Raw genomic sequence first — 17174 nt, forward strand, 5'->3', positions numbered from 1 at the left:
GACAAAAATGGGCTTATAATGAAAGTGCCCTCTTGACCAAGACTACAGCATTGGCATAATACAAATTCATATGGGTATTATGATGATTTGGCTACTGTGGAGATACATTGGCATTGTCCATGTAATGGCTAAACACGTTAACTCAGCATTATGTTTATAGAACTTTGACCAACTGTTCTCTGTGTAATTATACTGCATGCAATCCATTCCAAAGCGGAGTGCTTTTAAAAAATGATTTTCAACCATTTGACAAGCCAGTAATTACATGTCATGTAAATACTTGTTGGCAAATTATCCTCAGACTATAACTGTGACGTCAAGCTTGAGCCTTATTTTTTTGCTTTGCATAGGCATGGTGAGGATGAATCAAGTTTTGCAGCTGGAATGTAATGATGCAAATCTAATTCTTCCCCCTCCCTGAAAATCTTATTCATGATTGAGGTATTTAGACAAAACCACTGTTTCAAAAATGGTCAGTTAATTCTCCTGTGATTCGTAGTGCAAAGTAGAGGCTGGATTGTGCATTGTCCTTCATTGTCAGTAGGCACAAGGGACCATGCACAATCGCAGCTTTTTTGAGTACAGAGACTTCTCCCAGTTAGTACCTCTACCAGTTCAGACCATTCAGAAGAGGAGGACGAAGGATGTGGGACTTTGCCTGCTGTAAAGTAGGTTGTGGTGTACTCTTTCTGGACCGTAGCAGTGGGAGTGCTCCTGCTGTATGGCAAGTGCTCGGGCTAGAGTAGGTTGTTCTGTGCCATCTCCAAGAAGAGAAGCTCTAGCAAAAAGGCACAAGACATCCCTTGTTATGCTGAGGGATGACCTATGACTGTCCACAGATAAGAGAAAAATAATCTACAATCATCTTGCTGGATACATCTGTGAAATTGGATAACACTGCTCATGTCTTATCTTAGAGAAGCTTCAGTGCTGAACAGAAATGGCCTGGACCAGCTGTGGCCCTTGCTTTCACACCCAGCCTTGAGGGCTGTCATATGCAATCGTTTCCCCTCACCTACCTAATAATCTCACAAGCCTCAGTCATCTCCCCCTTATTAATCAGTACTTCTGTATGAAGGGCTGGTGAGCCTAGCGGTATGCAGTGGGCCCCACCTCTGTGTTTTCTATGTCAAATATAATAAACAGCACACTTTTAGTGCTTAGCCAAAGTCAACAGTTAGGTGAAGAACAGCAGGCTAAGAGCTTGAGATGATGCTGGCAGGGAGAAATACTTTGAAGAATTTGCCTTGACATTAATATCACGGCAAATCTAGTGGCTGAACTTTGACTTTGTCCTCACCCACAACTATTTCACATTTGGGGACAATATATACCTTCAAGTCAGAGGCACTGCTATGGGTACCCGCATGGCCCCACAGTATGCCAACATTTTTATGGCTGACTTAGAACAACGCTTCCTTAGCTCTCGTCCCCTAACGCCCCTACTCTACTTGCGCTACATTGATGACATATTCATCCTCTGGACCCATGGAAAAGAAGCTCTTGAGGAATTCCACCATGATTTTAACAATTTCCATCCCACCATCAACCTCAGCCTAGACCAATCCACACAAGCGGTCCATTTCCTAGACACTACTGTACTAATAAGCGATGGTCACAAACACCACCCTGTACCGGAAACCTACTGACCGCTATACTTACCTACATGCCTCCAAGCTTCCATCCAGGACACACCATGCGATCCATTGTCTACAGCCAAGTTCTAAGATACAACCACATTTGCTCCAACCCCTCAGACAGAGACAAACACCTACAAGATCTCTATCAAGCATTCTTAAAATTACACTACCCACCTGCTGAAGTGAAAAAAACAGATTGACAGAGCCAGAAGTGTACCCAGAAGTCACCTACTACAGGACAGGCCCAACAAAGAAAATAACAACGCCACTAGCCATCACCTTTAGCCCCCAACTAAAACCTCTCCAGTGCATCATCAAAGATCTACAACCTATCCTGAAAGATGATCCCTCACTCTCACAGATCTTGGGAGACAGACCAGTCCTTGCTTACAGACAGCCCCCCAACCTGAAGCAAATACTCACCAGCAACTGCACACCATACAACATAAACACTAACCCAGGAACCTATCCTTGTAACAAAGCCCGATGCCAACTCTGTCCACATATCTATTCAAGTGACACCATCATAGGACCTAACCACATCAGCCATGCCATCAGGGGCACATCTACCAACGTGATATATGCCAGCAATGCCCCTCTGCCATATACATTGGCCAAACCGGACAGTCTCTATGCAAAAGAATAAATGGACACAAATCTGACATCAGGAATCATAACATTCAAAAACCAGTGGGAGAACACTTCAACCTCTCTAACCACACAGTGACAAACTTGAAGGTGGCAATTTTGCAACAAAAAAACTTCAAAAACAGACTCCAAAGAGAGACTGCTGAACTTGAATTAATATGCAAATTAGATACAAATAACTTAGGTCTAAACAGAGACTGGGAATGGTTGGGTCATTACACTAACTGAATCTATTTCCCCATGTTAAGTATCCTCACACCTTCTATGGGTCATCTCGATTATCACTTCAAAGGTTTTTTTTCTCCTGCTGATGATAGTTCGTCTCAAAAGATTGGCCTCTTACAGTTGGTATGGCTACTCCCACCTTTTCATGTTCTCTGTATGTATAAATATCTTCTGTGTGTTCCATTCTATGCATCCGAAGAAGTGGGCTGTAGCCCACGAAAGCTTATGCTCAAATAAATTTGTTAGTCTCTAAGGTGCCACAAGTACTCCTGTTCTTTTTGCGGATACAGACTAACATGGCTGCTACTCTGAAAAGTGTAGGTAGTGTCTACGTTGAAGTGCTGCAGTGGTGCACATGCAGTTGTAGCATTTCAGTGCAGACAAGCCCTTAAATCACAGGCTCAGCCATACAATAGGAAAACATTTGGATTCTAACAATCGTTCTCTTCCTTAGGAATTAAATGGAGATGTCAGATCAAATGCCTGTTTTGAGAGTGTAATTAATATTTCATGATCAGTTACCCATGATTAAGGCTAAGATTTTGTCATGGATATTTTTATTGACAGCATTATAAATGCTGGATGCAAAGCAGGGTCCCGACCTCCAGTTTGAGAACTCCTGCATTAGGCCAACAGAGTTTTCAAGAATATCTCAGCTTAAATTTGTTTGCCTATTCCAAATCTTCTTTTTCCTTTTCAATGTTGTTAAACAAGAAACTAAATTGAATGAGCAAGTTCAGCTCTTTAAGGTAAGATGGGGCAGTACTGCTTGTTTGTAGATAGAGGGTACCTGTATTTTTACAAGTCAGGATTGCTCCAGGAATTGCCTCCATTTCTGTACATGCTGGAATTCCTACAGCTCTCTCCCCCTTATTTTGGGAGTCGACACCATTGGTGCACACCCTTTCAGGAGTGTTCAGAATGCATTTCCTACAGTCACTGGCCAGCTCCACTGGCCCTTGCTGAGACGTGCAGGACGATAGTTCCACCTCCTTCCTACTGCTTTTGGGGTGGCTGCCCACCAGGGCGATGCAGAGGGCTCCTTACGCCCATCTCCCTTGCACAGCCACATTGTCACAGTCTGGGCCAATATTTTCTTTAAAGTAGGTATTGTAATATTCTTGGGATAAAGTCTATGGAGTGCTCGCTCCATGCCATAGTTATAGCCAAAATTACTATCTTTTGCAAAAGGATTCTCTTTTTTTTTGGCAAAGATTATAAGGCTCCTTTTTTTCCTACACAATATATCTTAAGTTACTGCAGCAAGGAAAAGCTTCTCTCTTTCACTACTGTAAGTGGCACATACCATTTCCCTCACCTGAAGGAAAAAAAGGAAAATCAGTGTTAGTCAGTTGAATTAATGATAGAATATTTTTCTTTAATTTTTAACTTGTAGCTTTCTTATAATGATCTAATAAACCAATATTGAAATGCAGTTTAGCAGACGTTTTATTAGTAATTGCATAGATCATACCTAGTAAGTAGCTCTATGTCATTAATATATATTATCATATACACAGACTTTGGAAAAGGAATTCATGGCTACTGTTGATTAATCTCGCTCAAATATAGACACTATATTTTCCATTGTACATTTTTGCTGAACATTAAATGGGGGTTTAACACAGTAAAAATGTAAAGGAAAAATTAAATGCATGCTTTCATTGCTAAACTAAAAGCATACAGAAAAGATTTACACTTTATAGCTCACTGCTTATGTGTTGAGAGAAACTACTTTTGTGGCACAAATGCCCTTCTTTGTTTCTTACAAATAACTGTATTCAGTGACACAAAGCACAACTGTTATAAAAGTATTAGTATGCAGATGCTCTGCTGTTTTGTTAATGCATTTAATTAAATACAATATCACTATTGTTTTTCTCCTTAATTGAATTTGTACGATGGTATAGAATCTAAACCAGTGTTAAATAATTAAAATTAGTTATTGTTTCTGTTGCTCCCAAAACCACTGCATCTTTGCTTCATTCCATCAAGAAAGCTATGGTGAGATAAACTAACAAAATCTGGTAAAGTTTTGATCCTTCAAGGCACCAATGTGTAAGTACCCTGGGAATATTCAGCATAAAAATAAATTAAATACATTACAGAAAGCAAAAGAACGTAGCTGCAATATTTTAAATAAACAGGTTTCTTTTTTCAGTTCAGAAAGCCTTAATTGATAATTGCCGCTGCTTAAATATAATTTTATCCCTGAAGACAATTCTTAATTGTTTTTAATTGGAGGGAAGAACTGAACTTCCTTTCTAGCTAGTTGATATATTTTTCAATTCAGGTAATAGCCAAAATTGCATGCCTTACACATTAGCCTTCTCCAGGAAGTTAAACTGTAGCTCATTTACTAATTTATACTTGTCAGGTGTTGTAGGTCTGTATTTGCAGATTAATTCTGTCATTCAGATAAAATTACTCCAAGCAGATGAATTTTATTGCCCAGCATTTGCAATATGATCAGTTGTGCCTTGTTCTGAATCCACCCCTATTAAAGTAGTTGTAATAAACTTTTTTTTTAAGAAAAGAAAGATAACCCCAGAATGCTCTTCTTTTCAGCAGTTTAGTGCCATGTAAAAAACTAAAGTGCTGGATTGCATCAGCAAAGGGCAAGCACTTAAAAAAGCACACATCATGGCATAGTCAGATCCAGATCCCTTCTCAGAGCAACAACTACCAAATCAAATTGTGGAATTTCACGAGGTAATCAAGACATCAAAAACACCATATGCCCAGTTATTCCTGATCCTACTGAAGTCAGTGGAAGTTTTGTCAATGACTTGAGTCTATTTCCTCATCCTGATCCCAGATGAATAATCACTTCTAATAAGGTTTCTTTGCAATCAATCAGGAGACTCATTTATTTCATGCATTTAAAAAAAAAAAAGCCAACTGTGACTGACTGCTGAAGAACTCTCCCGAGTTACTAATTTACTACTCTTCATTGGAAATTAGCTTGATTTTGCAGTACATAGTCTACACCAACTCACATAATTTTTCAATGGAAGTGGGAGCTGCTGAGTGTCCCAGCATGGGTAGACAGACTTGAGCCAGTGCATTAAAAATAGCAGTGTGGACATGATGGCACTGCTGGAGCTTGGCCCCAGGAAGGTCAGCCAGGGTGGCTTGGCTCAGGTAACCAGCCCGAGGTGCCATCAGGGCTCCAACTTTAAGCTGAGCAAGTGTGAGCCTACCCATACTGAAAATCATATCTCCCAGTTGCAGTGTAGACATTCCCTCTGACTTCCAAATAGCATACTGGAGGACATTAGAATGTAACCCAACTTAGAAAAGTTGGCATGAGGGTAATGTTTGTCATGTTACTTAACAGCAACAGGCTGGGCCCTTCACTGAGGGTGTGTGAGAGGAAAAAGGAGGGTAAGATGTTTCTTACAAGCAGACCTGTAAGTCTTATCTCTTGTATTAGTTATACTATGTGGATGACAATATGATTATCTGAAGTGAAAACCTGTTTGCATTCCCCCATCCCCTCTTCAATTTGTGGTTTTTACATTTGGAAGAAACTGGGGAACAAATCAGGCAGAGAGATGTTTAAAAAAAATAAAAATAAAAATGTAGCTCAAAGAATTCTAATAGACTCATACCACTGGGAGCCCCATCCTGTACAACATTGAGCTTAGAGTTACAAAAATTGTAACATCCTGCAAAGAGGGGTTGAAGTGGAAATACAGCCCAAGCCTTTTTATGGTCATGTACAGTGGTCTTTAGAAATAGTGAGAAGAGTGGTCAATATAAAGAATTCTCACCTCTTACATCAAGTACAGAGATGGCAACTAGAGACATTGATAATAAAGCAGAGTTATCACCTACAACATAAACATTGAGGTGAATTGATAGGCTATAATTGCAATCATTTACAACACACTTCAGCTATTTTTATTAACCTATTTCCAAACACTTTTAATTATAAACATCCTGACCACCATTCTAATTTTAAAACCTAAAAGAAGTCATGTAGTCCCATTCAAGTTAAATGTGAGAACACAGTTCAGTTGCAAGATAGATTAATTCTCTGAAAAGCATTTGGGGAGAGAGAACATATTCTATGGATTTTGCATGAAACAACTAACTCAAGGCAAGTGAAAGAAAGCAGCATTGTTCCAGTGCTCTGTTTTTCATAGGCCTGTATTCATATCTCATTCTTGTTGTTTGTAGGAGAGGCAGATGTGAACCAGAACAATGGGACCTCCACTAAGAGCACAGCGGTGACAGACTCCAAGGGCACAGCAGACTCAAAGAATGCCTGGAAGGAGGCCAACCCAGCTGACACGGTTGGTCGCCCCCACTTGATCCGCCTCTTTTCCCGAGATGCCCCAGGAAGGGAAGACAACACCTTCAAAGATCGGCCCTCAGAGTCAGACGAGCTACAGACCATTCAAGAGGACAGTGCTGCAACTTCAGAGAACTCGGATTTGATGGCTTCACAGAAACGCTCCTCTTTCCGGCACGGATCAAAAATGGCAACTGCAAGCACCATAGACCATGCTAGACATGGATCTCCAAGGCACAGAGACTCGGGTCTACTTGACTCGCTGGGCAGATTCTTTGGAGGTGAAAAACAAGTTCCCAGGAGGGGCTCGGGCAAGGTGAGCTCTGAGGAATAAAACAGCTACAGCAACATAAAATACAAATTAAAAAGGAAAGGGTGGGAGAAAAGAAAGGTGAACTAGGTAACCACCAGAGAGCAAGAGTTGATTTAGCTAGCAGAAAGGTATTACATATGTCTGATACGATGTTTGGCTTCAATAAGAAATACAATAGCATAGCACTAGAAAATGTTATGAGCTTGCGACAGAGCACATTTATCAGTTTCTAGGCAGAACCACTCTTCCAGTGTCTGGAAATCAAGAGTATTTATAAATCAGGGTGTGGCTCTGGAGATATTCCTGAGAGACTTGTGAGCATTTTATAAGTGGTGTATTATCTGTATATTGAACAATTTAGGGAGAAGCTTCAGGCTGCTTTTGTTTTTCTTTCGGGACCATTTTATCTCAAATGTTTCTCAAAACTAACAGGCACAGACGCACCAGACAATCTTATGACAATTCTGCACTAGTACGGGGGATGAACTTGAAAATGGGTCTTTTTCCTTCTCTAATTTCTATGAGTGATTCTTTTGTTGGAGTCCGCCACACCAGCCTGTATTGTAAAATCAGCACAGCTTTGTAAGACATGAGAATGTGGTTGCTGTTGGGATAGCATGTCAGAAATTCTCCTGAAACGTGAACTTGCTATGGTCAAGCTATTTGATCCTGATTGCAAGGGAGGGAGGAATAAATCACAATTGTACCTTCAAACATCTGTGGATTGAATACCAGAACTTCTGTGACCTCTGAGTGTTAACAATTATGAAATTTAGCATAAGAAAACATCCCACTCATGCAGGAAACAGAGGTGCTGAGAGATGTAGAAAGTAGTGTATACTCCTGCCCATTCCAGGATTAGTACACAGTTTTATAAGAGTGCTGATATTTCCTTAAAGCTTTGGTTCCTTGACCTGTTGTTTCTGAGCTTAAACTTAAAGTTTGCATAGTCCGTTGCTGTATGAATGTAACAGATCAGTATGTCTTGATTTGTGTTTGATCTGTTTTTTGCTACAGTAATCTAGAGTGGGTACTTTGCTTTAAGAAAATATCACACTGGGGGGTAGCTGAAGAAGTGAAGTTCATCCCTATGTGCCATGTAGTACAAAATACTCACTTTAAGGGAAGAGGATTATAAGAAATTGCCCCCAATGAAAATTTGTGATGCTCCCAACAGCAGGTTATTACTAGCAGACATGTTAAATAAACTAAACAGCTGTAATCCCATTTTGTTGTGCAGAACACTTGAGAAGTTCAGACCATAATAAAACCATACTCAAAAAAATTGTGATTTGATATCAAACATACTTATAAGCTATATGTTACATGTACAGTAAGAGCTTGCATTAATTTCCATTAGCAATATGGCCTAGTGTGTCAGACACTGGACTGGGAGTCAGGGTCTATTCCTGGACCTACCATTGACTTTCTGGGTGATATTAGGTGAGTCATTTAACATCTCTGTTCCTCCATCTGTAAATGAGGGATTATAATGTTTGCCCATCTATGAAAAAGCTCTATTTAAGGGCAAAACATTACAATGTTGTTTGTGCAGTCATTGTCTTGATGAAGGGGGAATTCTTTTCTTAGAATTCCTTGGCTTTTCCATCATTGCAACAGGCATGAGTCACTCCTGATATTGATGGTGATTTGAAATGGATTCTTGAATGGGGTTGGCTAGCTTCAACTCTTGCTGTTAATGTGTAATTACAGCATTGAGTTCTCTACAAACCAGTATATTAATTCTCTTTATATATCGGGGATCAATGTAAAATAGTATTAGAATCTGCATGCAGAAAAAATAAAGCAGGTATTTTTTGTGTAGCAATAAAAATGAAATCAATTTTCAGTGGTGGTGGTAGTGATCTAAGTTGGGTGCAAATTGTAGATTCCTGTATTTACCAATCATTGTGAATCTATTTAACTTGAGGGGTATGTAGTCATGTACAAGACAATGAAGTACCTTCTCTCTTGTATCTTGGTTGATCTTCAGTGCTCTGTCAGATTAAGGGCAGGAATGACTGGAGTGGAAAATCTCAACAGCAAACGGTGCCTGCAGAGCTAAACAAAGCTTCCTGCATGAGTCCAAACAATTTTTAAGCCATGAATAAAACTGCTTTTTTAAACAAGTGCTTTTAATATTTTAAAGTGCTGCCTTACAGAGTTAAGCTGTAAGCACATTGGCCAAGATACCAGTTCCTAAGTCAGTGATAATTTTTGAACTAGCAACACTGACTTCTAGTGCCAGAGCATTTTGTTGTTGTTCCCAGAAACAATAATGCTGATGAATAAAAACATATTTTAGGAATCCACTCCAGTTCCCTGGCCTTTTGTTTCAATTAGTGTTTCATGAAGCCTAAAATCAGCGTCATACAGTCATCTTAAATAGTTTGGGTGTCAGGAAAGGTTTGTGCTCCGTATATTTGTGTATAAATAGGAGGAAATCTAGATGTCTGATACTCTCATTTGTACTTAAAACCAAAAGAAATTAACTGCTGAATTATATAGAATGGTAGAAAAAGAATGAGTGCACCCTGAAAGCATTTAAAAAAAAGCCCAAAAGAACTCAGGCCGTTTTCCAGATTTGCTGCATAAGATATTGCAGAAGATGCTTCCTAGAGTGAATTACAGGAGGAAATACAATGTATTTTGGGGGCTGTGTTTATATTGCTTGAATTAGTTTTGTAACAAGTGTGCAGCTTTGTGTGTTTAAGAGCTATTCTGCTGCTGCCTTTCTTGTGGTCTCTCCCCAACTACTGCCATCCCATGCACCACTAGGAGCATATATCTGAACTGCCCACACCAGTAAATACTGGAATGTAGAGAAAACAGTTGTTGTTTGTGCAGACTGAGGGCTGACATTCTGGCATAACACATTATAAATTCCTCATGGAGGCATATTCTTAGACCCATGGGTGAAAAGTACATTAGTTAATAATGTTCTCTATTGTTTAAAGAGAGGTGGGATGGGAACAAAATAATATCTGTTTTGTGGCCTCCAGGGAACGAGTTCTCCCTTATTCTGGAATTTTGGATCTGTGTTATGGAAGGTGGGAGTTCTGGGGGAGTAAAATAAAAATAGACCCTCTAGAATGTAAGGAGAGATTGTCTCCTTTCAATGGCAACAGCTGTTTGCCATTTTTTTCTTCCTTCTACCAAGATTTTTGACAACTGAACCATATCAATCACAACATGTTTTGTATTTTTTTAAAGTAAAAATAATCCTAATGAAGCCAGTGTTATGTAATCATATAGGGCCCGAGTCTGCTGTGCTTGTGGCAGAATCATTATCACTACTAGTGGAATAAGTATGACAGAATCAAGGCCCTACAAAGATACTCAAGATTTTTCCCAATGCAGGACAAAGTTTCTTTGAGGTGTTAGTGGTAGCTATTAGTAGTGTTTCCTTTTTCATCTCTATAGAATTTAACAGGGCAAATTCCAAATTTTTTAATCCATTTTAAAAATTGAAACTGTCAGGATGATCAGATCTGTCCAATCCCCATTTAAAATTTGTGCTTACAAATAGTGTTTTTTCAAAAGACTAAATTTGTAAATTACATTATCAGAATTTTTATTTCTCGATTTAATGGTGAAATTATTTTGTTTTCTACCACATCTTGGATTGTTATCCAGTAACTTTTACACCCCAAACTTTAACATTATCTGCTAGCCTAGTAAACTTGAACTAGGTTTGTATGATATGGTGGAACCTATGAAAAACACCTTAAATAATAACTCAAGGGCCAGACTTGATTGAAATGCCAAAGTCTGTATTAGTAAAGCCATTTGTATCTCCTGTTTGCATTACTGCTCAGTAAGTACACATTTTTACATTCACACTTTCTCATGTGCTATCTGCATAGGGCCTACATTTCTTACATAGCCAAAGGAAGTTACAGGGGTGTAAAGAATACAGCATCAGGACATAAGATTTCCTTTCCCAATGTGTGAAGCAGTATATAGAGTATTTATTACATTGAGCTCATTGATAAATTGGGCAAAATGGTGGTTTTAATACTGCAAACAAAGTTTGTTCACCAAGGAATGCCCAGCAGAAATCCTCAAATAATAAATGTACAGAGATTTGCTAGAATCACAGCTATTTAATTGGGTTCTTTTAACAAAAACAAATCCTTTTATTCCATATCTCAATGCGTAAACCCCACCCCACTGTCACTTTTGTTCAAGAGTCTAACACAATACAACCAGTGCATTGAGGGTCTGGAAAAATATCAGCTCAGTCTATGCTTGTTCTAATTTAAAGTTGTGTTATCATAATGAGCAACAGACTTCCAAAGTATAGGAAATGCTCAGATTGTAATTACTTACTGTGACCTTTCTTTTAACTCTTAGTTGTCTTGGGGGGAAAATCCTCTTGTGTTATCCACTGTTTTTGTACGCTGACCTAATGTATAAATGATGGGCTTGTAAAAACAGTATTTGATGTATTCAATGCTACTAGCTTTATGGGGGCTGTAATATAACATGATTTTGTTTTCATCTTTTGCTTTATATGTGCTTCAACATTTATATTCATTTATTAAAATCACAGAGATCTGGTGTACTAATTCCTTAGTTTGTTTTTAACTGTCTTATTGTATTAACCATGCAGCTAGTCCTTTTTTTATTTTTACTCATTATACACTGTGATACATGTGAAATGGTCGCCAACATCAGGGGAGAGAAAAAGACAGATCCACCAACTTAAGCAGCTTAACAGTCAAAACTCATTAATGAGAGAGGCTGAATGTTAGATTTAACTGAGCTCAAGGAAAAAATCAGTGTGAATTAGGAATGTGTACATTTTTGGTGAATATCATGGGACTATTGATGTTCAAGAAGTCATATTCCTAATTTACCTCAGTCAGAGCAGGATTGGGTCCTTATTCGGTAAGATTGCCATCTCAGCACACTGGAGTGGTTGGTGAGGGAGCTGGAGGCACTCTTGATGGAACATTCCATTATTACAGAGTTCTCTCTCCTTGGAAAATATTAAAATACAGTGAATATATACTCAGCAAAGGAACACAAAGAATGATCTACAGCAGGGGTTCTCAGACTTTTGTACTGGTGACCCCTTTCACACAGCAAGCCTCTGAGTGCGACCCTCCCCCTCCCACTTTTATATATTTAACACCATTATAAATGCTGGAGGCAAAGCGGGGTTTGGGGTGGAGGCCGACAGTTCCCGACCCCCAGTTTGAGAACCTCCGATCTATAGTGAATAAATGCATGATGTCTGGGCTGCCACTTCTGGTTAGGTTTCATCTCATTTGTAATTTTGGTGCTAGCACCATTTCAGATTTGCTCTGTAGTTGTCTGGTCTGTATTTTTATATTGTAAGTCAGAAGCAATTCTCATTATCATGTATTAAATTACACAAAACAAACACATATTGATGGCAACTACTGCAAATTACCAGGCAAGGGAAAAGATAATATGTGGCATTGTACAAAAATGCAGCACAAGCCAACAACTAAGGAGAGCGGGTGGGAGCATGACAACTGCATTTTGTTTGTGCATGTGAACCATTTGACTTGTATTATTAAAAACTGCCAAGATTATTACCCAGAGCAAGTACTATTTGGAAACCAGACTAGAAGAGGAGGGGGTGAAAATCAAGAATTGTTTGAATGGATAATTTTGAAAACATGAAGTGACAGACTGCAAGAATCCATTGGGCTATACACGCATTTTACATTTGATCTGAACCTATGCTTCCTGCTCTGTGAATTGCTTCCTCTTTCTCTGAAGCTCAGCAATGTATTCCATAAGCTATTCTTTGACACAGTTCTGCCCGAACAACCATTATACTCTTCAAAAATTTTTAAGATCCAGCTCCCTTGGTCTTGAACCCTCTGCCAGTAAAAGGACCTTTATCATCATCTTCCTCATCATATCCCTCCAGAAGACGACATCCTCTCAGATGAATCTGTTCTAAAAACGAATAAACTGACCTGTTAGTATCTGATTGGAACAAAGGATTTTACTTGGTCACTCTTGTTGTCAGAGCAGTGATGACAGCTTCAGCATCTGTGACAGGATATTGGGTAGAGGGCCTCTGGAACTCATTCTGATGTTTTGCCAGATGCTGGGCCTGTCCAACTTCAGGAAGCAAAGCAAGACTTACCTGTTTGACCAGGGCCCTGTCACCCAGCAGAGCATGATGATATATTGATTTTATTTTGCTATGATATACCCAGTGTTTGAGGCATTTATATTTAAATAAATACACAGAACCCTCCCTGGAGCAACAGTAACCTTCCTACAAAGTGAACAAACTATACACACACAAAGGGTGAATATCACCCTGTGCAGAGGACTTGGGCACAAACTAATCCCACTCAAGAGCAAATGGTGAGATTTATGTGATAACGAAAGCCTTCTCTATGTAGGAGTGAATTTCACCCACTATGCACAAGAGGGCATCATCCAGTACATTCTTTGCTCCTTAATGCAGCCATAAATTTGCCCTACTGTTGTAGTGTAGACTAGATTAGACTGCCTTAAATTGTATTTTCTACTCACTGGCCCAGCTGACCTGGTATCTGACTATACTAGTTCATTATTTGCTATGTCCCCAATTTTTATAATCAATGATTCTTCTCTCAAATGCCACAGCACCTTCCATCCCACGCTCTCAAAGTGCTTTACAGAAAATGACCTTACCCTGCAGCACTCTTGTGAGGTAGATATTATTAACCTATGGAGAAAACTCAGAGGTTAAATGACTTGGCCAAGGTCACTCCACAAGCCTGCAATAGTCAAGAATCCAGTCCAGGTTTCCTGCCCTTTAGTACCATGATTGTAGGTATAATTAGCAAAGTTTTCTGGCTTTCATTTGAAATTTTCATCCAAGTTTTTTACATGCACTGTTTTTTAAAACTATGAAATTCCAGGACTTAACCAGCCCCTGATAATACCCACTCTCCAGCCAGAAATGTTGCTACTCATTTCATATTTGAGAAATTAAGTTCAACTTTCCATCCAATAATCTTTTTTCCTTTAACTCTTTTACCAGGACCTCCATACAGTTGCAAGTTTTCTCTGTCGAAGCAATTTAACAATGACTGCGAAATACACTGTTACATTGTGTAGAGAAAGACAGAATGCTTGATCTCTAACTGTTTAACAAACCCCTTCTCTCTAGTTACCCTCTTTCATTTACAGTTGTCAAAATACCTTTGGGCAGCTAAAAGCATAAGCAAGTTCTCACCAATATTTTTCACACCCCTAAAACCACATGGATAGTAGAAAACAAGCTTGGGTAAAACTAGGTAGCTGAAATGGGGAGGGGGGGAAACGCATAGAGAAGGGAGAAAAGCTATGCTAGCATTTTCTAGGTGCCAGGTTCAACTCTCAAATGTTTTCTGGCTGAATGAATTATTCAAGATCCATCACAAAGTAACATTGTCCAAGCAACAATGTTCAAATGGTTCACAAAGCAAATATTTACAACCCACTTATAACTTATTCCACAGTGCATTGAGGATTACATGGGACACCACAACACAGTTAAGTGAAAATGTGACTCAGGATCATCACTATTACCTGTCTGTTTCTGCAGTCAATTGTATTACTGTTTACTCTGTCATCATCTCTCTCTATCATTTATTCTCTCCTCCTATCTTTTTGGCTCTATATCATCTTTCCCAGGGAGATAAATATTCATTACTGGTCTAGGACTCCTAAAGTAGTCTTATTTCTCTAGCAAATGACCCGCTGTGCCACCTTGTGGAAGTCACTTGACCTATCTGCCTCAGTTTCCTCAAACCAGGATAATACCATGCTTACCCACCTCACTGGTGAGTTGTGGGGTTCAATGAGTTAATTTTTGTAAAAAAGTGAAAGATGAAATAAATGGTATAATTGTTAACTTTTGTCAGTTTCAGACCAGCAGGTGGAGAAAAGAGAAGCATCCTGCTGACACACTGAAATACTATGCTTGCCGTGTCTTCACTCGATTTTTGTCAAAGGCAAACCACAAACATTTGTGGAGTGTCTAGAATAGCATTTGCAAAGGTGTTAGCTAACAAGTTAAAATGAGAGCACCACCTCTTGCCTAAATGTACCCATAGTTCTGCAGTGCTGATATGTAAAGCAATAGGCATGTGAGCCATATGAAAAAAAAGTGTTCAGCTTCATCTAAAATCAATGCCGTCCCACTGTTTGCTCATTAGGGGAGCTAAACAACAGTCAGGGGTGAGGCTCCTGAAATGCAGTACCAACTTCTACTATTTGCAGCCAACACGAATAATAATAATTAATGGTAATAATTAATTAATAATAATCTATCTCCTAGAGCTGGAAGGGACCTTGAAAGGTCATCGAGCCCAGCCCCCTGCCTTCACTAGCAGGACCAAGTACTGATTTTGCCCCAGATCCCTAAGTGGCCCCCTCAAGGATTGAACTCACAACCCTGGGTTTAGCAGGCCAATGCTCAAACCACTGAGCTCTCCCTCCCCCGAATGCTGAGCCCATTGTCATCTGTGCCCAAGCCGTGGGGTGGCAGCAAATTTTTGGTGCTGCTAAGAAAGACTGGGCCATATTTTCCATGAAGGAAATAGGTGTTTTTATCGAAGTGTAGTGTGCGCACGCTGACACCTGAATTCACATGTTCAAAATGAATATTTCTAGTCTACATCTACCCACCTGGCAAACACGAGTTTATCAAGGTAAGCACTAAGTGAAGGAATGACTAAGGAGCTCAGGTTTTGGCACCAAGTTTCACCCTATTCACATGCACAATTCCTCTCTGTCAATCTCTATTCAGGAATCAAGGATTTGGCATTATGTTTTGAGGTGGGCCTAATGCACAAAGTTCAATTCTGAATCTGAACTCTCCGGACGAGAATTTGGATCCAGGGTTTAATTCAGTTCGCTCAGGTTTAATACAATGTTTGAACCAAACTTCCCCAAAGTTCAGAAGCATTCAGATCTGAGAGTTCAGTTCAGACTTATCTCTAGCAATGCTCTATACTGCTGTATTATAAGTTAGGGAGAAATTCACCCCTGTGCAGAAGACCAGCATAAATCCTGTCCACCACTTAAACCCCATAGAGCTGATTTTATTCCATTAATCACTATCAATATAAACTTCTTGTTGGGTTTAACCATTAGCTACTGCACATTTCATAAGCAGGTTTGATACTAATGGTAGAGATCCAGGCAACTTGTTCGTAACTTTTACTACACTCTTGGGTAATATGACATATTAGATACTTGTTGCCAATAAGCAATTCCATTGTTGCTTTCATTCTGAGTGAAGGCCATAACCTTTACTCTTTCTGTTTGATGAACTGTAGATCAGCTGTTTTTGTGTTTCTTACACATACCATGATGGAAACAAAGTCTGACATTCTTTAACAAATTTCTACCTTTCAATACAGGATCATCTTCAATATGAAAAAGGTCATAAACCAACAAAAGAAAGAGATTATATAGTACACATAGAATTAATTATATACAAGAGTAAAAACACTTGAATTCAACACTCAGACGCAATCCCAATATATTATATTCTTTCAATGTAAGATGGAATCTCAACAATATATATTCCTGTATGGCTCAGAAAGACCTGAGGGGTTTTTAATTTTCCCAGATTGCACAAAACACTCACCTTAAGCACCAGAAAGATGATTTGGATTCATTGCACTGCTTAATGAAAACAGAAAAAGACCACCAACTTGCAGTCTGTAAGGATATTACTACCTCCAGCATAGCTACTTAAGTGTTCTTAATACTGGGTAAACCATCTGAGTGATTTTCTTAATCATGGACATTTGCTGCAAAAAAAAAAAAAAAATTCCTAATCTTCCAAAGAAACATTAATGATACAATAAAATAGCCTAAACTGACAGTAACTTTGGGGGAATCTTTTAAAGTATTCGTTAAGAATGTTCTAACATCAAAGATGGACACTAATCATCACTTGATTATAACAGGCTTCTGTAGTGTTTCCCATCACACAAGGTGTGATAACCCCACTGGTCCCTTTCATTACAGCAAATCTGTTGAGTTCTGTATACTGTGAGAGGTAGCTTTC

At 39.1% G+C, this 17174-nt stretch overlaps 1 protein-coding gene across 2 annotated transcripts in view; it reads left to right on the forward strand.

Moving 5' to 3' along the window:
• Positions 1 to 17174, forward strand: part of MBP (myelin basic protein) — a 195511-nt gene that overhangs the window by 153534 nt on the left and 24803 nt on the right. For both annotated transcript variants that reach the window (XM_024212109.2, XM_029913764.1), the window contains one exon: positions 6699 to 7129. In XM_024212109.2, the coding sequence (XP_024067877.1) occupies positions 6699 to 7129 (431 nt within the window). The remainder of the gene's footprint in view (positions 1 to 6698; positions 7130 to 17174) is intronic.

This window comes from Terrapene carolina, unplaced genomic scaffold (assembly GCF_002925995.2).
Source record: "Terrapene carolina triunguis isolate 2854851 unplaced genomic scaffold, T_m_triunguis-2.0 Scaffold58, whole genome shotgun sequence".
Classification (NCBI taxonomy): Eukaryota; Metazoa; Chordata; order Testudines; family Emydidae; genus Terrapene; species Terrapene triunguis.